The following is a 26531-nucleotide window of genomic DNA, read 5'->3' as shown; positions in this document are numbered from 1 at the left end:
ATAGAAATAATAATCAAGACTGGATTGGGAGAAAATGTAGTAGTCACTTCTAGTATAGTTGTTATGTTCTCTGTTTTGAAGACTGGTTTCACGTAAAACTCTCACTAGTGTACACTGTGCAAGCCTCTTCTCCTCTGCTGTAACTCTTGCAAACGCCATCCATTGGACCTGCTTACATTACTGAAGCCTTGGTCTCCCTCTACATTATTTTACTCCCCACACTACTCTCCATTATCAGATTGAAAATTCCTTGGTGCCTCAGAATCTGTCCTATCAACCAATCCCTTCTTTTAGTCAAGATGCGTCATAATACTATTTTCTCTTCAATTTCATTTGGTACCTCTTGATTAGTTATCCAACATAGCCACCTAATCTGCAGCATTCTTCTGTAGCATCATATTTCAGAAGCTTGTATTTTCTTTCTGTCTATGCCATTCACCATTTTGGTATCACTTCTGTATAAGGCTACTCTCAAAACAAATGCCTTCAGAACAGATTTCCTAACACTGAAATTTATATTAGATGCTAACAAATTCCTCTTTTTCAGAAATGTTTTTCTTGCTATAACTAGTCTGCATTTTATGTCCTCTCTGTTTTGGCCATTATCAGTCATTTTGCTGCCCAAATAGGAAAACTCATGTACTACTTTTAGTGTCTCATTTTCTGATCTAATTCCCTCAGCTCTGACTGAAGTAATTTGCCTACATTCCAATACCCTTCATTCGTATTGTTGATTTTCATCAAATAACCTCTTTTTAATTAGCTTTAATGTCCTTTCTGTATTTCTTCTTGGTTTCCTGTATTGTATGCTCAGTTTACAGAGTGAACAATATTAGTTATAGGCTATAACTGTGTCTCTTTACTTTCTCAGCTGCTGCTTGTCTTCGGTGTTCAACTCCTATGATTGTAGTTTGGTATCTGCAAGTTTGATGTAATCTTTTGTTCCTTACATTTTATCCCTGCTTACTTCAGAATTTCAATGATTGTATTCTAGTCAAAATTTAAGATATTTGCACTAGGAAAAAAAAAAAAGGTGGCAGGAGTATGTATTTACAGAAGAGGGAAGAAACTTCAGTAGCTCTTGTCGGCATGGATCTTACATAACTCCAGTTCATTTTCAGCGAAGTTTCTGAAATGACTTACACAGAGAACATAATTTCTTTGACCTAGAAAATTTGTTTGTCGAATCATTCTCATGTTTACGGGCAGCAGGGAGTCCACACCTACATTGGTGTAACACTTTAAGTGGAGAGTGGGTGGCAGCTGTTATTGTATCGAAATTGAAAATCAGTGGAATAATAATTTCCCCAAGCACGGTAGTGACCATGATGCAGGTTCATACTACTTGTCTATCCTACACCTATCCCTACAATCCATAAACTGCCAATATTAATAAATGATGATATTAAGGAAAATAAATACTGGAATAACAATCTCAAACATATCTTGAAATTATAATTATATTCTCCAATAATATTTATATAAAACTTCCTGGCAGATTAAAACTGTGTGCCCGACTGAGACTTGAACTCGGGACCTTTGCCTTTCGCGGGCAAGTGCTCTACCATCTGAGCTACCGAAGCACGACTCACGCCCGGTCCTCACAGCTTTACTTCTGCCAGCATCTCGTCTCCTACCTTCCAAACTTTACAGAAGCTCTCCTGCGAACCTTGCAGAACTAGCACTCCTGAAAGAAAGGATACTGCGGAGACATGGCTTAGCCACAGCCTGGGGGATGTTTCCAGAATGAGCTCAGATGGTAGAGCACTTGCCCGCGAAAGGCAAAGGTCCCGAGTTCGAGCCTCGGTCGGGCACACAGTTTTAATCTGCCAGGAAGTTTCATATCAGCGCACACTCCGCTGCAGAGTGAAAATCTCATTCTGAATATTTATATAATTTGCCTATCCCATGATGTGAATTGCAGTTGAAATCCCATCCACATACGGACATAGTTTTGACATTCAAATCCTTTCCTTTAATGGTGACAACAACATTGGCAAATGTTACATAAAAAAATACTTGCAGCCATTCTCTCCAAGTCTAGAACAAAAGTATTATGCGCTCCTTTTTTGTGTAACATAACTTAATGGAATAATGCTGTCATAGTCCTGAAGTCACCCAGCTGTATCACTGTGTGTATACATTATTACTGGTGTGCTGTTCATGCTTGGCATAACATTATTAAACATTATTTATAGTATTCAAAAGACACAATATAAAAAGGGATAGTACAAAAAGGGATCATACACCCTGCTTCCTTCAGAATTTCAAAGATTGTATTCTAGTCAACATTGCCAAAAACTTTGTCTAAATCTGCAGGTGCTATAAATGCAGGTTTGGCTTTCTTTAGTCTACCTTGTAAAGTCACAGAGACAATATTTTCTCTAGTTTCTCAGGGAGCCAAAATGATTTTCTCCAAGGTTAGCATCTATGTCATTCTGTTCTTCCGTATAATTTGTGTTTTTTATGCAACCATGGCTTATTAAACTGATGGTTCAGTACTGTTCACACCTGTTAGCATCATCCTTCTTTGTAATTGGAATTATTTCATCCTTCATGAAGTTCTGCCAAGGATCTCAATAATTCTGAGAGAATGTTGTCTACTACAGGGGCTTTATTTTGACATAGGTCTGCCACTCCTCTTTGAAATTCAAATTTATCTCCTAGCTCGTATTCATCTACTTCCTCTTACTTTTCCATTATGTCTATATTGATGTGCTATGTTATCTTAAAACGCTCTCCATAAATCTCCACAAGGTATTCATGTTTGAAACAACTAGACTATTTTTGTAAATTTGTGGTAAGATCGTATGGGACCAAGCTGCTTAGGCCATCGGTCCTTGAAGGATGACAGAGAGAAGGTCAAAATACTAAATTCCTTTTTCTAATTTATCTTACTGAAGAACATCATACTAAAATTCCTCCATTAAATCATTGCACAAATGATAAAATAACAGATAAAGAAATAATCGAACACAGGATAGAAAATGAACTAAAATTGCTCAACAGAGGAAAGACAGTTGGGCCTGATAGAATACCTATGCAATTCTACATAGATTGTGTGAAAGAACGTGCCCTCTTTTAGCAGCATTGAATGGTAGGTCACTAGAGGAGCGAATCATTCCCATTAGTAAGAAAAACACACAGGTCATTCCCATTTACAAGAAGGGTTATTGAACAGATTTTATGCTCATGTATTATGACAATTTTAGGGACTGCAATTCTCTGTGGTAATCAACATGTATACCACAAGCCATAATCAGCTCACTCGTTCTGTTCATCCATAAGACCCAGAAGGCAGTAGACCAGCACCCAGGTTGATCCATTGTGCTTTGACTTCCAGATAGTATTCAACACAGTTAATCACTGTAGCTTAAGAATAAACTATGAGAATATGAAATATCAACCAGCTGGGTGACTAAACTGAAGAGTTCATAGCAAACAGAGCACAGTGTGTCATTATTGACAAATGGAAATCTTCAGACATATAAGTAACTTAAGATGTACTCCAAGAGTGTGTTATAGAGTGAGTATCTATCACAGTATATATTAGTGACCTAGTGAATAATGTCAGGAGTTCCATGAGGCTTTCTGTGGATGACAGTGTTTTATCTAGAGCAGTCACAAAGCTAAAATAATGTAGCAAAATGCAGGAAGACCTGAAGAACATTGACATTTGGTGCTGGCATTGGCAGTTTACCCTTAACATAAAAAATGCAATGCATCATGCATAAATAGGCAGGCAAACCCTTTACAATCACTAGAAGCAGTCATGTTCATAAATATCTTGGAGTACAAGTATGGAATGTGTGGAATGACCATGTAAAATTAATAATTAGTAAGTTAGTCGCCAGATAGATTCATTAGAAGAGTCTTCAGGAAGTGTAGTCCACCCACAAGTGTACAAAACCTTCATTTGGCTAATATTTGAATAGTTCTCATCAGTCTAGGGTCCATAACAAATGGGACTGATAGAGGAAATAGAGAAGAATCAAAGAAGAACAGCACATTTGTCACATGTTCATCTAGTAAGTGGGCAAGTATATGGAGGTGCTTACCCAACTCCAGTGGCAGATGCAACAAGACTGGCATTGTGCAACATGGTGTGGTTTACTGTTAAAATTCTGATAACATGACACATCTCACCACTTTGAATGATTTAATTTATTTACTTATTCATTCGGTTTTTAATAGGGATGCGGGTTGTTGTTCATGGTGGGTGCACATTCATTGTCATGCTGTGTTGTGACCAATCATTATTCTTTATCTTTGCAGACATCTCTTAACAACTGCCAAATGTATCAAGATTTATCGCATTCATTGATTCGTATTATTAGCACTTTTGTTTTAATCCTAATAATGGTTTGGCTCATTATTTACATTGACAGTTTGCTCTGCTTCGTTCTGCATTTTGTGCCAAGATAGGTCATGAAATTTGCTGAAAAATAACTCACTCCATGATCTGAAAATCCATTTTGTCCATTTTCTAAAATATTTTAAGTTCTTGCAGTTTCCTACTTCCTTGTTTTTCAGTTTCGTACTTCACTTCCATACAACTCTATTTGTTCAGTTCATTACAGGTCAACGTTGGACACCAGTATATTTTTTTTCCTAGGTAATATATTTTTGCTTATACTTTTTCCTTATTTTTCCGTCTTTATGGTTTTCTCTAAATAATAATATTTCTTTCTTCTGTTGCATCATTATTCATTAGCTGAAATCCTAGTTTCTGATGGTCATAATAACCTATGATTTTTGTGTATGGCAATGTGACCTGTTCCTTACATTTGGATAGTTTCTCTAAATTTAGAACATATTTAGTTACATCACAACAGGATCAATGAACATGAAACTTATTAAACTTCCTGGCAGATTAAAACTGTGTGCCCGACTGAGACTCGAACTCGGGACCTTTGCCTTTCGCGGGCAAGTGCTCTACCATCTGAGCTACCGAAGCACGACTCATGCCCGGTACTCACAGCTTTACTTCTGCCAGTACCTTGTCTCCTACCTTCCAAATTTTACAGAAGCTCTCCTGCGAACCTTGCAGAACTAGCACTCCTGAAAGAAAGGATATTGCGGAGACATGGCTTAGCCACAACCTGGGGTATGCTTCCAGAATGAGATTTTCACTCTGCAGCGGAGTGTGCGCTGATATGAAACTCCTGGCAGATTAAAACTGTGTGCCCGACCAAGACTCGAACTCGGGACCTTTGCCTTTCGCGGGCAAATGCTCTACCACCTGAGCTACCGAAGCACGACTCACACCCAGTACTCACAGCTTTACTTCTGCCAGTACCTCGTCTCCTACCTTCCAAACTTTACAGAAGCTCTCCTACGAACCTTGCAGAACTAGCACTCCTGAAAGAAAGGATATTGCGGAGACATGGCTTAGCCACAGCCTGGGGGATGTTTCCAGAATGAGATTTTCACTCTGCAGCGGAGTGTGCGCTGATATGAAACATCCTGGCAGATTAAAACTGTGTGCCCGACCGAGACTCGAACTTGGGACTTTTGCCTTTCGCGGGCAAGTGCTCTACCACCTGAGCTACCGAAGCACGACTCACGCCCGGTACTCACAGCTTTACTTCTGCCAGTACATTGTCTCCTACCTTCCAAACTTTACAGAAGCTCTCCTGCGAACCTTGCAGAACTAGCACTCCTGAAAGAAAGGATATTGCGGAGACATGGCTTAGCCACAGCCTGGGGGATGCTTCCAGAATGAGATTTTCACTCTGCAGCGGAGTGTGCGCTGATATGAAACTCCTGGCAGATTAAAACTGTGTGCCCGACCGAGACTCGAACTCGGGACCTTTGCCTTTCGCGGGCAAATGCTCTACCACCTGAGCTACCGAAGCACGACTCACGCCCGGTACTCACAGCTTTACTTCTGCCAGTACCTTGTCTCCTACCTTCCAAACTTTACAGAAGCTCTCCTGCGAACCTTGCAGAACTAGCACTCCTGAAAGAAAGGATATTGCGGAGACATGGCTTAGCCACAGCCTGGGGGATGTTTCCAGAATGAGATTTTCACTCTGCAGCGGAGTGTGCGCTGATATGAAACATCCTGGCAGATTAAAACTGTGTGCCCGACCGAGACTCGAACTTGGGACTTTTGCCTTTTGCGGGCAAGTGCTCTACCACCTGAGCTACCGAAGCACGACTCACGCCCGGTACTCACAGCTTTACTTCTGCCAGTACCTCGTCTCCTACCTTCCAACATTACAGAAGCTCTCCTGCGAACTTTGCAGAACTAGCACTCCTGAAAGAAAGGATATTGCGGAGACATGGCTTAGCCACAGCCTGGGGGATGTTTCCAGAATGAGATTTTCACTCTGCAGCGGAGTGTGCGCTGATATGAAACTTACTGGCAGATTAAAACCGTGAGACCGACCGAGACTCGAACTCGGGACCTTTGCCTTTCGCGGGCAAGTGCTCTACCACCTGAGCTACCGAAGCACGACTCACGCCCGGTACTCACAGCTTTACTTCTGCCAGTACCTCGTCTCCTACCTTCCAAACTTTACAGAAGCTCTCCTACGAACCTTGCAGAACTAGCACTCCTGAAAGAAAGGATATTGCGGAGACATGGCTTAGCCACAGCCTGGGGGATGTTTCCAGAATGAGATTTTCACTCTGCAGCGGAGTGTGCGCTGATATGAAACTCCTGGCAGATTAAAACTGTGTGCCCGACCGAGACTCGAACTCGGGACCTTTGCGTTTGGCGGGCAAATGCTCTACCACCTGAGCTACCGAAGCACGACTCACGCCCGGTACTCACAGCTTTACTTCTGCCAGTACCTCATCTCCTACTTTCCAAACTTTACAGAAGCTCTCCTGCGAACCTTGCAGAACTAGCACTCCTGAAAGAAAGGATATTGCGGAGACATGGCTTAGCCACAGCCTGGGGGATGTTTCCAGAATGAGATTTTCACTCTGCAGCGGAGTGTGCGCTGATATGAAACATCCTGGCAGATTAAAACTGTGTGCCCGACCAAGACTCGAACTTGGGACTTTTGCCTTTTGCGGGCAAGTGCTCTACCTCCTGAGCTACCGAAGCACGACTCACGCCCGGTACTCACAGCTTTACTTCTGCCAGTACCTTGTCTCCTACCTTCCAAACTTTACATAAGCTCTCCTGCGAACCTTGCAGAACTAGCACTCCTGAAAGAAAGGATATTGCGGAGACATGGCTTAGCCACAGCCTGGGGGATGTTTCCAGAATGAGATTTTCACTCTGCAGCGGAGTGTGCGCTGATATGAAACATCCTGGCAGATTAAAACTGTGTGCCCGACCGAGACTCGAACTTGGGACTTTTGCCTTTTGCGGGCAAGTGCTCTACCACCTGAGCTACCGAAGCACGACTCACGCCCGGTACTCACAGCTTTACTTCTGCCAGTACCTCGTCTCCTACCTTCCAAACATTACAGAAGCTCTCCTGCGAACTTTGCAGAACTAGCACTCCTGAAAGAAAGGATATTGCGGAGACATGGCTTAGCCACAGCCTGGGGGATGTTTCCAGAATGAGATTTTCACTCTGCAGCGGAGTGTGCGCTGATATGAAACTTCCTGGCAGATTAAAACCGTGAGACCGACCGAGACTCGAACTCGGGACCTTTGCCTTTCGCGGGCAAGTGCTCTACCACCTGAGCTACCGAAGCACGACTCACGCCCAGTACTCACAGCTTTACTTCTGCCAGTACCTCGTCTCCTACCTTCCAAACTTTACAGAAGCTCTCCTACGAACCTTGCAGAACTAGCACTCCTGAAAGAAAGGATATTGCGGAGACATGGCTTAGCCACAGCCTGGGGGATGTTTCCAGAATGAGATTTTCACTCTGAAGCGGAGTGTGCGCTGATATGAAACATCCTGGCAGATTAAAACTGTGTGCCCGACCGAGACTCGAACTGGGGACTTTTGCCTTTCGCGGGCAAGTGCTCTACCACCTGAGCTACCGAAGCACGACTCACGCCCGTTACTCACAGCTTTACTTCTGCCAGTACCTTGTCTCCTACCTTCCAAACTTTACAGAAGCTCTCCTGCGAACTTTGCAGAACTAGCACTCCTGAAAGAAAGGATATTGCGGAGACATGGCTTAGCCACAGCCTGGGGGATGTTTCCAGAATGAGATTTTCACTCTGCAGCGGAGTGTGCGCTGATATGAAACTCCTGGCAGATGAAAACTGTGTGCCCGACCGAGACTCGAACTCGGGACCTGTCTCGAACTCGGGACCTTTGCCTTTGGCGGGCAAATGCTCTACCACCTGAGCTACCGAAGCACGACTCACGCCCGGTACTCACAGCTTTACTTCTGCCAGTACCTCATCTCCTACTTTCCAAACTTTACAGAAGCTCTCCTGCGAACCTTGCAGAACTAGCACTCCTGAAAGAAAGGATATTGCGGAGACATGGCTTAGCCACAGCCTGGGGAATGTTTCCAGAATGAGATTTTCACTCTGCAGCGGAGTGTGCGCTGATATGAAACATCCTGGCAGATTAAAACTGTGTGCCCGACCAAGACTCGAACTTGGGACTTTTGCCTTTTGCGGGCAAGTGCTCTACCTCCTGAGCTACCGAAGCACGACTCACGCCCGGTACTCACAGCTTTACTTCTGCCAGTACCTTGTCTCCTACCTTCCAAACTTTACATAAGCTCTCCTGCGAACCTTGCAGAACTAGCACTCCTGAAAGAAAGGATATTGCGGAGACATGGCTTAGCCACAGCCTGGGGGATGTTTCCAGAATGAGATTTTCACTCTGCAGCGGAGTGTGCGCTGATATGAAACTTCCTGGCAGATTAAAACCGTGAGACCGACCGAGACTCGAACTCGGGACCTTTGCCTTTCGCGGGCAAGTGCTCTACCACCTGAGCTACCGAAGCACGACTCACGCCCAGTACTCACAGCTTTACTTCTGCCAGTACCTCGTCTCCTACCTTCCAAACTTTACAGAAGCTCTCCTACGAACCTTGCAGAACTAGCACTCCTGAAAGAAAGGATATTGCGGAGACATGGCTTAGCCACAGCCTGGGGGATGTTTCCAGGATGAGATTTTCACTCTGCAGCGGAGTGTGCGCTGATATGAAACATCCTGGCAGATTAAAACTGTGTGCCCGACCGAGACTCGAACTTGGGACTTTTGCCTATCGCGGGCAAGTGCTTTACCACCTGAGCTAGCGAAGCATGACTCACGCCCGGTACTCACAGCTTTACTTCTGCCAATACCTCGTCTCCTACCTTCCAAACTTTACAGAAGCTCTCCTGCGAACCTTGCAGAACTAGCACTCCTGAAAGAAAGGATATTGCGGAGACATGGCTTAGCCACAGCCTGGGGGATGTTTCCAGAATGAGATTTTCACTCTGCAGCGGAGTGTGCGCTGATATGAAACATCTTGGCAGATTAAAACTGTGTGCCCGACCGAGACTCGAACTTGGGACTTTTGCCTTTCGCGGGCAAGTGCTCTACCACCTGAGCTACCGAAGCACGACTCACGCCCGGTACTCACAGCTTTACTTCTGCCAGTACCTTGTCTCCTACCTTCCAAACTTTACATAAGCTCTCCTGCGAACCTTGCAGAACTAGCACTCCTGAAAGAAAGGATATTGCGGAGACATGGCTTAGCCACAGCCTGGGGGATGTTTCCAGAATGAGATTTTCACTCTGCAGCGGAGTGTGCGCTGATATGAAACTTCCTGGCAGATTAAAACCGTGAGACCGACCGAGACTCGAACTCGGGACCTTTGCCTTTCGCGGGCAAGTGCTCTACCACCTGAGCTACCGAAGCACGACTCACGCCCAGTACTCACAGCTTTACTTCTGCCAGTACCTCGTCTCCTACCTTCCAAACTTTACAGAAGCTCTCCTACGAACCTTGCAGAACTAGCACTCCTGAAAGAAAGGATATTGCGGAGACATGGCTTAGCCACAGCCTGGGGGATGTTTCCAGAATGAGATTTTCACTCTGCAGCGGAGTGTGCGCTGATATGAAACATCCTGGCAGATTAAAACTGTGTGCCCGACCGAGACTCGAACTTGGGACTTTTGCCTATCGCGGGCAAGTGCTTTACCACCTGAGCTACCGAAGCATGACTCACGCCCGGTACTCACAGCTTTACTTCTGCCAGTACCTCGTCTCCTACCTTCCAAACTTTACAGAAGCTCTCCTGCGAACCTTGCAGAACTAGCACTCCTGAAAGAAAGGATATTGCGGAGACATGGCTTAGCCACAGCCTGGGGGATGTTTCCAGAATGAGATTTTCACTCTGCAGCGGAGTGTGCGCTGATATGAAACATCCTGGCAGATTAAAACTGTGTGCCCGACCGAGACTCGAACTTGGGACTTTTGCCTTTCGCGGGCAAGTGCTCTACCACCTGAGCTACCGAAGCACGACTCACGCCCGGTACTCACAGCTTTACTTCTGCCAGTACCTCGTCTCCTACCTTCCAAACTTTACATAAGCTCTCCTGCGAACCTTGCAGAACTAGCACTCCTGAAAGAAAGGATATTGCGGAGACATGGCTTAGCCACAGCCTGGGGGATGTTTCCAGAATGAGATTTTCACTCTGCAGCGGAGTGTGCGCTGATATGAAACTTCCTGGCATATTAAAACTGTGTGCCCGACCGAGACTCGAACTCGGGACCTTTGCCTTTTGCGGGCAAATGCTCTACCACCTGAGCTACCGAAACACGACTCACGCCCGGTACTCACAGCTTTACTTCTGCCAGTACCTTGTCTCCTACCTTCCAAACTTTACAGAAGCTCTCCTGCGAACCTTGCAGAACTAGCACATAGTTTTAATCTGCCTGGAAGTTTAATATCAGTGCACACACCGCTGCAGAGTGAAAATCTCATTCTGGAAACATCCCTCAGGCTGTGGCTAAGCCATGTCTCCGCAATATCCTTTCTTTCAGGAGTGCTAGTTCTGCAAGGTTCGCAGGAGAGCTTCTGTAATGTTTGGAAGGTAGGAGACGAGGTACTGGCAGAAGTAAAGCTGTGAGTACCGGGCGTGAGTCGTGCTTCAGTAGCTCAGATGGTAGAGCACTTGCCCGCGAAAGGCAAAGGTCCCAAGTTCGAGTCTCGGTCGGGCACACAGTTTTAATCTGCCAGGAGTTTCATATCAGCGCACATTCCGCTGCAGAGTGAAAATCTCATTCTGGAAACATCCCGCAGGCTGTGGCTAAGCCATGTCTCCGCAATATCCTTTACTTCAGGAGTGCTAGTTCTGCAAGGTTCGCAGGAGAGCTTCTGTAAAGTTTGGAAGGTAGGAGACGAGGTACTGGCAGAAGTAAAGCTGTGAGTACCGGGCGTGAGTCGTGCTTTGGTAGCTGAGGTGGTAGAACACTTGCCCGCGAAAGGCAAAGGTCCCGAGTTCGAGTCTCAGTCGGGCACACAGTTTTAATCTGCCAGGAAGTTTCATATCAGTGCACACTCCGCTGCAGAGTGAAAATCTCATTATGAATCTTATTATTTTGTTTCTTTCTTCTTTTAGGTATGTTAGATTTAATGCACTATATTGCTCATCGTGTGAGCTAGGAGGCTTTGCCCCTCTGGGCTTAGATTTTTGCTATGGTCACTAGTTGTTTATATATGTGCGAAGAGTTATCAATAAGCAAGTACTTATTACTGTACTCCTGGAACTTATTCTGCCCAGTAAAATAGTTCTTTTTTATTATAAGTAGAATCTTTTTTATTCATTTTCATTACATTTATAGTATTTATAGATTTCTGCAAATGAAAAACTTAAAATTGTTAAACAGTGGTGCAAATTATATATGAAATATTAATTTTAAGCTGTATGGTATGGATTAAAAATATACATACATGTGCATGCATGTACAAAAACACAATACACACACACACACACACACACACACACACACACACACACACACACACACACACACACACATTCACAGAGAGATGGTATTCACAATGTACTATAAGTGCATCCCCCCGGATCCACATTTCGCCCGTTTCACTCATAAACTGACCCTCTTTGGGCGTAATGTGACATCATAATCAGATATGTGATAACCTTTAACCACCATCAAGCTTAATGTTATGGACCAACATCTGCTTCAACTATAAATCAGACAATGGAACCTCCAGATTGGAATAACAACAGTATTAGGGAAAGGATAGATTACTTCTCACCATAAAGATGGCTTGTTGTGTTGCAGGCAAAAAAAAAAAAAAAAAAAAAAAAAAAAAAAAACCTGTTACACATTATAGCTTTTGGCCAAAGCCTTCTCCAGCAAAGAAAACACATATTCACACAAGCAAGTGCCCTTCATGCACACATGACCACTACCCCTGACAGCTCTGACCAAAATGTGACTGTCACATGAAAAGCAACTTGGAGAGGGGTGAGAATGGGGGCAGAATAGTAGGGTACAGGTGGGGGGAGAAGAGTGCTGTCTGGTGGGGCATGCAGGGACTAGATGGCGGAATGACGTGACAGCCAGTTGCAGAGTCGGGAAGTGGGGTGTGGTGGGAAAATATGGAAAGTGGAAAAGGAGAGGAGTTGGGAAGGGAGAAGGACAAGCGGGTGCATTGGCAGAGGGCAGCACACAGCTCAGGTGAAGGGACATGAGAATGGAGGAGGTGATGGGACAGTGGGGCAGAAACTGTTGGGTGGGGTGTGTGGGCACAGTAGGTTACTGTGGAGTGACCCCGGGTTAATTTTGGGAGTGGTGAGTGTGTTTTAAGGATATTTTCCATCTCTGCAGTTCAGAAAAGCTGGTGGTGAAGTCTTCCACAGGGATGTGGACTAGAACGTTGGGGAGTTTGTGTGGATGACAGAACACCACTTTAGGAGGGGTGAGATGGATCTTGGGTAGGATGTCCTTCATTTCAGGGCATGATGGTAGATAATCAAAGCCCTGATGAAAGATGTGGTTCAGTCGTTCCAGTCCATGGTGATATTGGCTGACAAAGGGTGCACTCCTTTGTGTCTGGCTCTTGGGATGAGCGGGAGGATTGGGGGTGTGAGAGGAAATGACACAGGAGATCTGTTTGTGGACTGGGTTTGGGGGATAGTGCCTGTCTGTGAAGGCCCTGGCCAGTACTCTGGGACAAGATACCATATCCTCATTCATTCACAACCTCAACTTTCTCTCCCATCTGCTTCACATGGTCCTGCTTAACCAAGCATGTCACCTTCTTGGACATTGACCAACTCCTCTCTGATGGTTTCATCCACACCTCTGTCCATGTTAAACCCACTAACCACCAACAGTACCTGCATTTTGATAGCTGTGATCCCTTCCACAGCAAAATACTCCCATACAGCCTGGTCACTTGGGGACGGTGTACCTGCAGTGACAAAAAGTCCCTTTCCCAGTATTCTGAAAGCCTCTTCTGGGCTGTGCTGATCAATGTTATCCTTAGAACACAGTGTCATTTCCCAGAATCGTGCAGGCCTCAGCCCACAGTAACCTATTAGTCCCACACCGTCCATCCAACAGCTCCCGCCCCCTCTGCTCCATCACCTCCTCCCTTTTCATGTCCCCTCACCCTCATTGTATGCTGTCCTTTGTCAATTTATCCACCTATCCTTCCCTCTTTCCTGCTTCTCTCCTTTTCTGCTCTCCATTTTTTTCCCCCACACCCCCCCTCCTGACTCTGCACCTGGCTGTCACATCAGGCCACCATCTAGTTCCTGCATGCCCCACCAGACAGCACTCTTCTCTCCCCACCCGTACCCTAACTACCCCTCCCACTTCCCCACCCTACTCTATATTGCTAATCATGTGACAGTTGCATTCTGATCATGGCTGCCAGCAGTAGCAGTCCTATGTGCATGAGGTGTGCTTGCTTGTATTAATGTCTGTTTTTTTTCTGAAGAAGGCTTTTGCCAAAAGATATAATGTGTAACAGTCATTTCATTGTGCGTGCCTGTACACCAGGTCATCTTTATCGTGAGTAGCAGTCTTATCCTTTTGCTAATATTGTTGTCAAATATAAATCAGGGCACATATAGCGTTCAGCAATTTACTGTAAGCTACATGTGCTCCTGGCACAATTCTGATTATGATATCTTATCTGTTTGTTCACAGAAATCTGCTACAACCATTAAAAAAATTTATTGTTACAGAGACAGACAGTGACGATGATTCTGATGGAAGTGGTGCTGATCAAGATATGGATGATGTGTTTGATGATGATCTTGATGTTGATGAGGATCTTGATGAAGATATTGATGATGGTGATTTTGATGATGATGATGATGATGATGATGATGATGATGATATTGGTAGTAGTACTGGAAGAGATGATTTTGATGCAGAGGATGATGATGAAGAGGAATTAGTATTCGATGATGTGTCTGATGAAGAAGTTGATATAAATAGCATTCGGGAGGACATAAGGAGGAAAAAGTTTTCATTGAAGGTATAAACTAGCATTGATATACTGTGGCAACTAATAATTTTTCAGTGTAATTGTCATTATAACTGATGGGTCTATCTGATCTCAGAGTCTTGAGTGACCTGCCTCTCTTTATAGCCTTCTCCAATCTATTCCTCTTTCCTTCCCCAGGAAGGAATCAACATCTCTGAAACCTAGGATACTTTGTTGTATGTATCTCTCAGCTGTACTTAGACCTATAACTCCTAGAGATAAGTACTGCCCAGTCATTATGGATCCTTGTACTTTCTTAATTCCCTCAAGTGAACTTCTCTGTTGATACAATTAATCCTCTTTCTGGCATTTTTATTCTTTTTTGTGATTTGGTCATCTCCTTTCTGCCTCTGTTGCTGAATGGTCAGTGCAGCTGACTTCCATACGTGAGAACCATGTCAGATTCTTGGCCAGGTCGGATATTTTGTCCCCTTATGGACTGGAAGTTGTGTTGTCCTCATCATTATCGAAGCACAAGTCACTGAAGTGACATCAAATAAAAAGACTTGTACTAGGCAGCCTGACAACCACAGATGGGGCCTCCTGGTCAAAAATGCTGTACAGTAATTTTTTTCATTTCATTTTCCTTCCACAATGATTTTTCCTTGTATGGTGATTCTTTTCTATCTGTTTAGTGATCTCATTTCTTTTTTTGGTGATCGTTTCTCTGTATTCATTCATCCTTACTCAGTAGTAGTGATCTCTCATTGTTTGGCAGTCTACTCTAATTGTTGAACAATATTCCATATTTGTGTGGCAATTGTTTTCCCGCTAGTTTTCTTGCTTGGCTACTGTTTTTCTCAATTTAGTGATTTTCTTCTGTCTTATTTTCTTTTTAGTAACCCTTACAGAGCATTGAATGACTATACCTCATTGTAAAGTTATTTTGACTGTCTAATATTTTCTACACATTGTCCCAGTGGCCAATTTGCCTGTGTACAGAAGCTCTACACCTTGATTTAGTCTTGTGTCTATTTCATGATGTTACCTTCCCCAGTCTAAGTTAGCTCTGCTTCCCCCCCCTCCCCCCCTCCCCCCTCCTGCCATATCTTCATGCCCCCTAACCATAGACCTTGATACCTACACTCCTTTTTCCTTTTGCAAGCATGTTTTCACTGTAGCCAAACTAAATTCCTATGTATTTTTCCTCCAGTTGTGCTTAATTTTCGGTATTGAAGTTCCCACTTCTGTCTGCAATCCATCCTTCCAACAGTCCCTACATAAATCCCAGACTTATCCATTCTTAGCCCTTACCCACCATGTCCTTGATCTGTACATTGCCTCTGCCAGTCACCAATTCTGACAGTTCCTATCTCTATTTAAATTCATTTACCTTGTGGCCCAACAGTGGTGCCCCTCTCCACCTCTCCCACAAATACCATTCACAACACCATCTCCAATAACATCTAGCCAACAAGCCCAGCCTGGCCTTCATATCATGACACACCTCCCACACAGGCATAGCCATAACCATAATAAAACACCGACACTGTGTCATCTCGACCACCATTCAGTGGTAAACCTCTAATCCATACCTCTCTCTGATCCTGATACATTCATTCTTTTCTAATTCCTAACCCATCCTTAAATTCAGTCACACTGTCCTAGTCAAAAGATTTCCCCTCATTCAGTCATAAATACAACTAGAAATATCACTTCACCATCCAGTCTCAACCCACAACCAACAGAATGGGTGTCGAATCCTGTCTATAGTAGTTCTGACCCAAATACCAAAAGTGCCCTCTTCTGCTTCCCCCAAAATCATCTTCTTCCAACATTCTAAGAATTTCTCGTTTCCAGCATCATCTCTCAGTCTTTCATAAAAATATGACCAAAACCTCAAACCCTACTCAAGCTGAAACCCAAACTATCCGTACAGATTGCTCTATAACATCATCTTCCCCGTGGTCCGTTGTATTTGACAATGGAGAGTACAGGATTTGTATAAAAAGTAATGATACTGAGCGTGTGAATCAAAATTTATTGTAGTTATCGCTACAACCACTTTGTACTCCTCAACATACGACTCTTGAGAGTCAAAAATGTGCTGCATGTGATATTTCCATTCTTCAAACGCTGAGTCTGGGATGGCCTTCAAAGCCCTCATCGTGACAGCTTGGACCTCTTCCAGGGTCCCGTGATGGTGTCTTTTCAGGGAAGTTTTTAGTTTGGGGAACAAAAAAAGAGTCTGGTGGGGCCACATCAGGGCTGTAGGGGGGCTGGGGAATCGTTGGAATCCCTTTCTTGTCCAGGTAGCTGGCCATCATGAAGGAGGTGTGACTCAGCGCATTGTCATGATGCAGCTTCCAATCATCGGTGATGGCTGGCTTCAAGTGATGGATCCTGGCTTTCAGTCTCTTGATCATTTCACAGTTAAAAGCACCATTGACAGTTTGGCCTTGGGGCACAAACTCATGATGAACCATGCCCATGACATCGAAAAACACAATCAGCTTGGCCTTCACCTTTCACCTTTTTTGGACGTGGGGATGTTGTGATGTGCCATTCAGCACTCATACCCTTTGTCTTCGGGTTGTACTGAAACATGCAGGTTTCATCTCTGGTGATAATGTTATCTAAAAATTCAGAATCAACTTCAAGGCTCTGGAGATTGTGTTGGCAGGCGTTCACATGTGCTTGCTTTTGAACATCTGACGAAATATTCAGGACCGTCTTGGTGCAGATCTTCCTCATTGACAATTCTTTGGTGATGATGTGCACTGTCATTTTATCAAATCTGAGGTCATGTGCTATCATCTTGACACTCATCCAACGGTCAGTGTTCAATAAAATACGCACTCGGGTGATGTTTTCATCAGTTTTGCTGGTTGACGGGCGTCTGGAGCTGTCCTCGTCCTCAGTGCTTTCCTGGCTCTCTTTAAAGCTCTTCACAACCTAAAAACCTGGGCTTTTGACAGGCAATCATCACTGTAGTTTTGCCAACATATATCCAACCTTTCCGTATCTGATTTCCCTAGTTTCACACAAAACTTGATGGCATAACGTTGCTCGATCGTTTGCTGCATGTTGCACCACAATCGCCAACTTTGTGACGTGTCCACTCAATGCACGGTGCTGCTGAGACAAGAGTCCGCAGGTGACTGGCATGCCACACGTTTTCGTCCAGACACCCCCCACCACCAAACCCCCCAGGGGAGTGTGCACTGTGAAGTACAGTCGTGTCAGCAAAAAATCAATCTCATTACTTTTTATACAAACCCTGTATGTGGCAGGGAACTTTATCAGCTCTCGGTCACCTGTACAGGCAAAACTGTTCCTAACAATAGCACTTTGAAGTGACAACAGATGTTATCTCAAATGTTTATGTCTGATAGTCAATGTATTTTTATTTGTGTTCTAATCCTTACTTTGTGTCATTTTTGTCATTCAGGCACCTCTCATTGGTTTTTTGATAGTCTTTATATTACTGGTGTACATTTACTTTTTATATTAGTGTACGTGTTAAGTATCTCATTCTGTAACCGTATTGATGTTTCATTATGTCTATTTTTTACAAGATTTTAATTAGAGAATGGATTCAGAATGAGATTTTTACTCAGCAATGGAGTGTGCGCTGATATGAAACTTCCTGGCAGATTAAAACTGTGTGCTGGACCGAGACTCGAACTTGGGTTCGAGTCTCGGTCCGGCACACAGTTTTAATCTGCCTGGAAGTTTCAGAAAATGGACTGCTCATCAGAATGAATCTTCTACTCTGCTGCAGTGTGTGCGCTATCTTGAAAGGGGTGTTGATAGAGAGAGAGCTGTGAGGGAACATTGTGAGTTGTACCTGGATTGTTCAGTTGGTCCCAATGACTTTTACAACCTTTGATTCGCGGGATCTTCCTTGATCACTGGAGTTAAGCAAATGTCGGGCCCAGTTAATACATTGATGATGGGTGAACAAATGGGAAAATTGGGCACCATTGACTCAGGTTCAAGGAAGTTGCTGAAGTGGTATCCAGTTGAAAGACTAGCACCAAGCTGTTGCGCCATTCAACTTACTATTATCTCAGTTGGTAAGATCACTGCTTGCAAAAGGCAAGGTTCCTGTCTCGATCTGACTCACGGTTTTAATCTGCCGAGAAGTTTCAATTTACCTGTAATGTGTATGTGAACTGGCTACTCAGAATGTAGATAAATCAGCAGTGGTCCGTAGCTGGAACAATAATTGATGCTGTGTGTAATTCTTCATGAAAGTCCATGAAAACAGTTTCTGAGGTCAAGGCAGAAGGTCTTGATTAGTCTTCCAGTGCCTCAAGATACGTTGTAATACTTACCACTGTAATTTTGTACAGAGCAACACACCTTGCCAAATAATAAAAGAAAGTAAGACTGAAATTTGGAAGGAATTTGTAGAAGAACTATATAAAGCAAAGAAACCTGAAGACATCACTACAGAAAGGAAAGAAGAAGTGCATGAACGCGAAATGAGATGGTGAATACAGAACTGGGAGAATAATTTGACAGCCCGATGAAAGGCTTAAGTTGAAACAAGGCAGTGGTATGCAGAATGTATTAGACATCGGAAATACCTATTGACCTCAAGAAAGGAGGAGTGATTATTGCTGAACTATTAGTTTAATAAGTCATGTTTGCAAAGGAATAACATGAATTAACCATAGAGGAATGGAACAGTTAGTAGAAGTCAAACTGGGAAGAGGTCAGTTTGGATTCCAGAAAAATGTATGAACGCTTGAGCTAATATGAAATGGAACAAACTCATATCCTGTCACACTAAAAAGTTTTGAGTCTATCTGGATTAATGAAAAATCAAAAATAGATTAAAGTTAAGCTGGCAGTTTTAGGGCTGCAGGCATTTTACATAGTCCCCCCCCCCCCCCTCCTTTCCCTCCCCAGTCACTTGTGTGCAACATACAGAACTTTCATACAACCATATGAAACTGTCAGAAAGATACTTATGTGGGATGTTGTTCAGCTCGTGCACCACATTGACTTGCTTATTTGTTATGTTCTCAAAGTGTTGAACTTTTATGTGAATTTTGGCATGGTGTTATTTAATGGTACGTTTATATTGATAACACTGAGTCTTGTCACCTTTGATTATTTTTTCCAGGAAAGAACTGTCCATGCATTTCATTTTAGTCATGTCATGGCAGGCGACCTAGTGTGTTGTATTCTGTTCAGGAGTCAAGGTGTGCAGGAAGAACTTTCTACACACTGTTCTGTTCTTCAAAACATTCTAGAGAATTTCTTGAATACTTGATTTAGATATTTATATAATAGAGGGAAACATTCCACGTGGGAAAAATATATCTAAAACACAGATGATGTGACTTACCGAATGAAAGTGCTGGCAGGTCGATAGACACACAAACAAACACAAACATACACATGAAATTCAAGCTTTCGCAACAAACTGTTGCCTCATCAGGAAAGAGGGAAGGAGAGGGAAAGACGAAAGGATGTGGGTTTTAAGGGAGAGGGTAAGGAGTCATTCCAATCCCGGGAGCGGAAAGACTTACCTTAGGAAGAAAAAAGGGGTATACACTTGCACACACACACATATCCATCCGCACATACACAGACACAAGCAGACATTTGTAAAGGTAGAGAGTTTGGGCAGAGATCTGGCAAAGAGTTTGGGCAGAGATGTCAGTCGAGGCGGAAGTACAGAGGCAAAGATGTTGTTGAAAAACAGGTGAGGTATGAGCGGCGGCAAATCGAAATTAGCGGAGATTGAGGCCTGGCGGGTAACGAGAAGAGAGGATATACTGAAGGGCAAGTTCCCATCTCCGGAGTTCTGACAGGTTGGTGTTGGTGGGAAGTGTCCAGATAACCCGGACGGTGTAACACTGTGCCACGATGTACTGGCCGTGCACCAAGCCATGTTTAACCACAGGGTGATGATCATTACCAACAAACACTGTCTGCCTGTGTCCATTCATGCAAATGGACAGTTTGTTGCTGGTCATTCCCACATAGAAAGCTTCACAGTGTAGGCAGGTCAGTTGGTAAATCACGTGGGTGCTTTCACACGTGGCTCTGCCTTTGATCGTGTACACCTTCCGGGTTACAGGACTGGAGTAGGTGGTGGTGGGAGGGTGCATGGGGCAGGTTTTACACCGGGGGCGGTTACAAGGGTAGGAGCCAGAGGGTAGGGAAGGTGGTTTGGGGATTTCATAGGGATGAACTAAGAGGTTTGAAGGTTAGGTGGATGGCGGAAAGACACTCTTGGCGGAGTGGGGAGGATTTCATGAAGGATGGATCTCATTTCAGGGCAGGATTTGAGGAAGTCATATCCCTGGTGGAGAGCCACATTCAGAGTCTGATCCAGTCCCAGAAACTATCCTGTCACAAGTGGGCCACTTTTGGGGTTCTTCTGTGGGAGGTACTGGGTTTGAGGAGATGAGGAAGTGGCTCTGGTTATTTGCTTCTGTTGTGGGATGCGAAAGCTGTTGTCAGGTTGTTGGTGTAATGGTTCAAGGATTCCGGACTGGAGCAGATTCGTTTGCCACGAAGACCTAGGCTGTAGGGAAGGGATCGTTTGATGTGGAATGGGTGGCAGCTGTCATAATGGAGGTGCTGTTGCTTGTTGGTGGGTTTGATGTGGACGGACGTGTGAAGCTGGCCATTGGACAGGTGGAGGTCAACGTCAAGGAAAATGGCATGGGATTTGGAGTAGGACCAGGTGAATCTGATGGAACCAAAGGAGTTGAGGTTGGAGAGGAAATTCTGGAGTTCTTTTTCACTGTGAGTCCAGATCATGAAGATGTCATCAATAAATCTGTACCAAACTTTGGGTTGGCAGGCCTGGGTAACTAAGAAGGCTTCCTCTAAGCGACCCATGAATAGGTTGGCGTATGAGGGGGCCATCCTGGTGCCCATGGCTGTTCCCTTTAATTGTTGGTATGTCTGGCCTTCGAAAGTGAAGGAGTTGTGGGTCAGGATGAAGCTGGCTAAGGTAATGAGGAAAGAGGTTTTTGGTAGGGTAGCAGGTGATCGGTGTGAAAGGAAGTGCTCCATCGCAGCGAGACCCTGGACGTGCGGAATATTTGTGTATAAGGAAGTGGCATCAATGGTTACAAGGATGGTTTCCGGGGGGTAACAGACTGGGTAGGGATTCCAGGCGTTCAAGAAAGTAGTTGGTGTCTTTGATGAAGGATGGGAGACTGCATGTAATGGGTTGAAGGTGTTGATCTACGTAGGCAGAGATACGTTCTGTGGGGGCTTGGTAGCCAGCTACAATGGGACGGCCGGGATGATTGGGTTTGTGAATTTTAGGAAGAAGGTAGAAGGTAGGGTTTTGCTCTCAGTTTTGGACAAAAACAACCATGTTTCATCCTGGGTAATGGTGCCATCAAAACATTGTTTCCACTCTTCAGTAAAGGTTTTCATGAGACCCTCGCATACATTCTTCCTCATCGTTTTCATTTCTTTTGTCAATAATCCAGCCACCTAAAGTGCACAGATTTTTCTGTACCCTAGTGACTGTACCAGTGATACAACACTACCAAATGACTAAACGAGTCATTTCAGCAAGCTGTCATGTAGTCACACATCTGTCATTTTGTGTGATTTGATCAGTGGTCTCCTTATTCACATCACTCACTGCCGTCAATGGTCTACCTCATCGTGGATTGTCCAGTAGAGAGAAATCACCTTCTTTAAACATCTGTAACAACCGCAGGATACTGTTGCAATGCACTGTGTCCTCCCCATAAACAGGGAGCAACTTCATGCGAATCGATTGACAGAGTCATCGCTGGTCTTGAAGAGGAACTCTATCACTGACCTTTGTCACAACCTGACATCTTCTTCATGGTCCATTATGGCTCACCTGTAAATAAAAGAAAATACTTTTACACGCCAACTTATAGCTAAATGTTCCAAGTACGTTCACAAAAAATTTCACTCTCCTCCTGCAAAAAATAAAAAAATTAGAGACGACTGTGCAAAACTTTTTTGAAGGCCGTTTGTATTATGTAGATGCTCCATGAACTCAAATGGAAATCTCTGGAGGAAAGACAACATTCCTTTCACGAAATACTATTGAGAAAATAATTTTTTCAGGACAGCCACAAGTCACACTAAATATTTTTATTGACCAGTTGCATTCAGTTTAAGAAGACTATCATCAGAAACTGTGGAATTTACAGTTCAAATTAAGACAACAGAAATTAGGGCTCATATAGAGGCACATAGGCAGTTGTCTTCCTATCACTTCACTTGCGAGTGGAGCAGCAGAGGAAATGACTAACAGTGGTACAAGACAACCTCAGCCATGCAACATATGGTGCCTTGTGGAGTATGTGTGTAACGTTGAAGTAGAATATTGTCCCTATGGCTTAGAAAACTAAGTGAAGAATGGCAAATCTATGTTTATAGGATTTGTAGATTTAGGATTTCACAGTGTTGAATGGAGTACAGTCTTTGAGATTCTGAATTCAAGGCCCAATAGAATGTCTGTAACCTGTACAGAAACTGGACTGTAGTTATAGGAGTCAAAGAAAGTGAAAGGGATGCAGTGGTTGAGAAGGAAATAAGGAAGGGTTGTAATGTATCCCAGATTTTATTTAATCTGTACACCGAGAAAGCAGTGAATCAAATCAAGGAGAAATGTGAAAAGGGAAAATATAAGACATAAAATCTTTGAGAGTTGCCAGCGACATTGTAGTTATGTCAAAGAACTTGGAGAACAGTTGAATGGAATGGACAGTGTCTTGAAAAAAAGTCATAAGGTGGGCATCAATAAAAGTAAAACTGGGTTATTGTAATGTACACATACCAAATCAGGCAAGGCTGAGGGAATTTGATCAGGAGATGAGACACTAATAGCAGTAAATGAGTTTTGGTATTTGGGCAGCAAAATAATTGATAACTGCCAAGGTCCTGAGATTATAAAATACAAACTAGTGATAAGAAGAAAAAGTTTTGTGAAAAAGAGAAATTGTAGAGTGAGCTCCAGGTGTAACTGTAGTAAGCAGGTGGGTACAATTCATGTCATGTTGAAGAGATAGACAAGTGAGGAGAGTTGCATCAAACCAGTCATAGCACTGAAGACCACAACAACAACAGGGATACTGAACTGAGTCATAAATATGTTGTATAAGACTGGACACAACTTTCAGGAAGAATCTGAGAGGTCATGAAACCAGCACTAGCACCATGCACAAGGAAACACCGTTGGTGGAACCAAACATGTGACCAAGCTATTGACCAACGAATCAGTGCATGGAAAAAATTTAGTAGCCCTAAATCCCCAGAGAATTGGATGAACTTCCTGAAAACACAGAAACAATCAAGCAAAATCATTCGCAGTGAAAAACAACAGTATGATAAACGGCAACTGACGGAAATCGAATCGGACTTCACGAAGAACAATACAAGAAACTTCTACAGAACATTCAGAGAAAATATGACTGGATGTCAACCATCCAACTTGTGCTTCAGAAGACTGGATGGAACCCTAGAAACCAATACCAAAAACAGTTGTGACATTCTGGCAAAGGACTTTCAAAAACTGCTCAACACAAACCCCCCTATGGAAGAAATGATGACAGAAACGAGCACGTACCTCCAACTGTAGAAGAAGTTAAAGAAATAATCAAGTCACTCAAGAATTGTAGAGCACCAGGAGAAGACGGCATCATCACGGTAATCTGGAAGTTACAAGACCCAGAACTCACCAAACACATCCACAGGATCTTGGAAGATATCTGGGAGACCATGAAAATTCCTGATGACTGGAAAACTGCTCTGATACATCCACTACACAAAAAAGGTGACAAGACTGACCCGAACAACTACAGAGGAATATCCCTACTACCGTTCACATACAAGATACTCTCTAAAGCTTTACTTGACAGACTAGAATGCCAGACCGACCATTTGATTGGAGAATACCAAGCAGGTTTCCGTAAAGAGCGGTCTTGTGTGGAACAAATTTGGAACCTGAAAGTGATTTTACAACACAAACAGAACTCTGTCAACCGGAAAACTCTCTTCAAAATTCTAGCTGAATACGAAGTAGACAACAAAACACGGACTATTATAGAGGAAACCTTCACCAACACGACCTCCAAAGTAAAGTCCTGTGGTGAACTATCAGAGGCCTTTGAAATTTGCACATGTGTCCGACAAGACGATGGCCTCTCACCTCTCCTTTTCAATCTAGTGTTATATAAGGTAATAAAAGAATGGGAAATATCACAACAGGGGATAACCTTAGGAAACCTACAGATTAAATGCCTGGCTTTTGCAGACGATTTGTCGATTGTCACAAAAGGTATAAACAAAACAAAAGATGCTCTTGAAAAACTACACGAAATCGCTTCCAAAACTGGACTACAGATATCTTATGATAAGACACAGTTTATGAGCACAAAGAAACTCTCATCTATGAACACAAAGTACGGGACGATTTACAAAATGGCAAACTTTAAATACCTCGGTGAAACACTACAAATGAAAGGACATAACAGAGACTCAAAACTCAAGAAAAACTAAACTGGACAAGGCATAAAAAGTAGTGTGGAATCATTACAACAAGAAGTCTAACTCACAAAAAGCCAAATTACGCCACTACGACACGGGGGTGCTCCCCGAGGCACTATATGCAGCAGAGACCACACTAATCCTAGGGTATACATGTATCGGACAACTAGAAAAAGTAGAATGGAAAATACTTAGGAAAATATTTGGCACAACCAACAACAATGGAATATGGATCAAGAAACCTACTGAGGAACTACACAAACATACGGAGACAACCGCAGAAAAAATTAGAAAATGCGGACTAAAATTCTATGGACACCTATACAGAATGCCATCATACAGACTGACCAAACAGATCTTTGACTGGGTAACCACTAGAAACAACAAATGGGTGTCAGAGGTAAAAAATGACCTGAAGCAACTCAACATCACAGCAGACACAATAAACAACAGAATAAAATTCAGAAACACTATTAAGAAAAGTAAACTACACGAGACGCACTGTGACAAAAGAACAGGCTTAAATGGGCCGAAGAACGCAAGCAAGATCGCAGCCAGAAGATGAAAGAAATATGGGCAACCAAAAAGGCAATCAAGATGAATCCGTAGACACGAAGCCGACAAGAAACATGGACAGAGGACCGGAAACAGAAACACAGTGAGTGAATGAGGGAAGTTTGGGCAGCGGGGAAGACAGCAAAAGGAATTGGCATTGTAGTTTAGTCCAACTGCACTCTTTAAGGGCAAAATACCACTAATAATAATAATATGTAAAGCAGCACTGCTATAGACATTCAAGACTGCTGTGTGTGTAGGCCACCACATGCTGACATTTTTCTTTATTTATTTATTATAAATATTTCCACTTCTTAGAGGCTTTCAAGCTGATGTAGGTACTTTTAAACTGTTGTGTACATGCATGGTAGAAAGTGAGTTGGCAACATTGCCACAAGCAACTTTTGCTACTTTGAAAGATGCACCCTTAGTGACCACCTCCAGCACTTCGTTTGTCATCTGATTCACAATATCGTAGACAATTTCCGGTAAAACACTTGATTTTAGGAATGATTTATATTTCCACCTTATTCCCACAATTCTTCATTTGTGCAAAGTTTCCAGTGTCTTGTTTAATTTATCCTTCTCTAACCATATCAAAAATTAAGATTTTGTTACCCCCAAAAACGTGCCACCCTGGGCAGTGGCATGGTTCACCCCTCCCTAGAGCCAGCCTGCGTATGATAGGAGTTCTGTGAATCAGTGAAACTTTTTTCCTTCCACAATTCTTGGGAACATTTATTTGCCAAGGAATCTATGGTAAAAATATGATCAGAAAAACAAATTCACTAAGAACTCCAAACAATCACTTCTCTATTACTGTTATTACAGACTGTCACCCTAGACCAGAGAAACCAAATCACAGTCTCTGCTTAGGATTCGAATACTCTTTATCACTCTCTACAGTGAGTAACATATGTCCAATTGCTTGACCCATGCATATCATTCTTGGAAAAGTTCCATGTTCACAGTTGCATGTCCTATTTTGTGCATCCATAAGCTTCCTGCTTAATTAGTTGCATGACGGGTGTATCTTACCATATCAGATGCTGGACCATTGATGAATGCAGCCACGTCATGTACTGGCTTTGCATTAACTGCTGTGTAGATCTGT

The 26531-nt window shown here is 43.3% G+C and overlaps 1 protein-coding gene across 1 annotated transcript in view; it reads left to right on the top strand.

The window, feature by feature from the left end:
• Positions 1–26531, top strand: part of LOC126457522 (CCAAT/enhancer-binding protein zeta) — a 222367-nt gene that overhangs the window by 146795 nt on the left and 49041 nt on the right. The window contains exon 14 of the mRNA XM_050093865.1: positions 14100–14395. Within this exon, the coding sequence (XP_049949822.1) occupies positions 14100–14395 (296 nt within the window). The remainder of the gene's footprint in view (positions 1–14099; positions 14396–26531) is intronic.

Source organism: Schistocerca serialis, chromosome 2 (genome assembly GCF_023864345.2).
Source record: "Schistocerca serialis cubense isolate TAMUIC-IGC-003099 chromosome 2, iqSchSeri2.2, whole genome shotgun sequence".
NCBI lineage: Eukaryota > Metazoa > Arthropoda > Insecta > Orthoptera > Acrididae > Schistocerca > Schistocerca serialis.
Note: the sequence above shows the minus strand (reverse complement) of the source record. Positions and strands in the feature narration are given on the sequence as shown.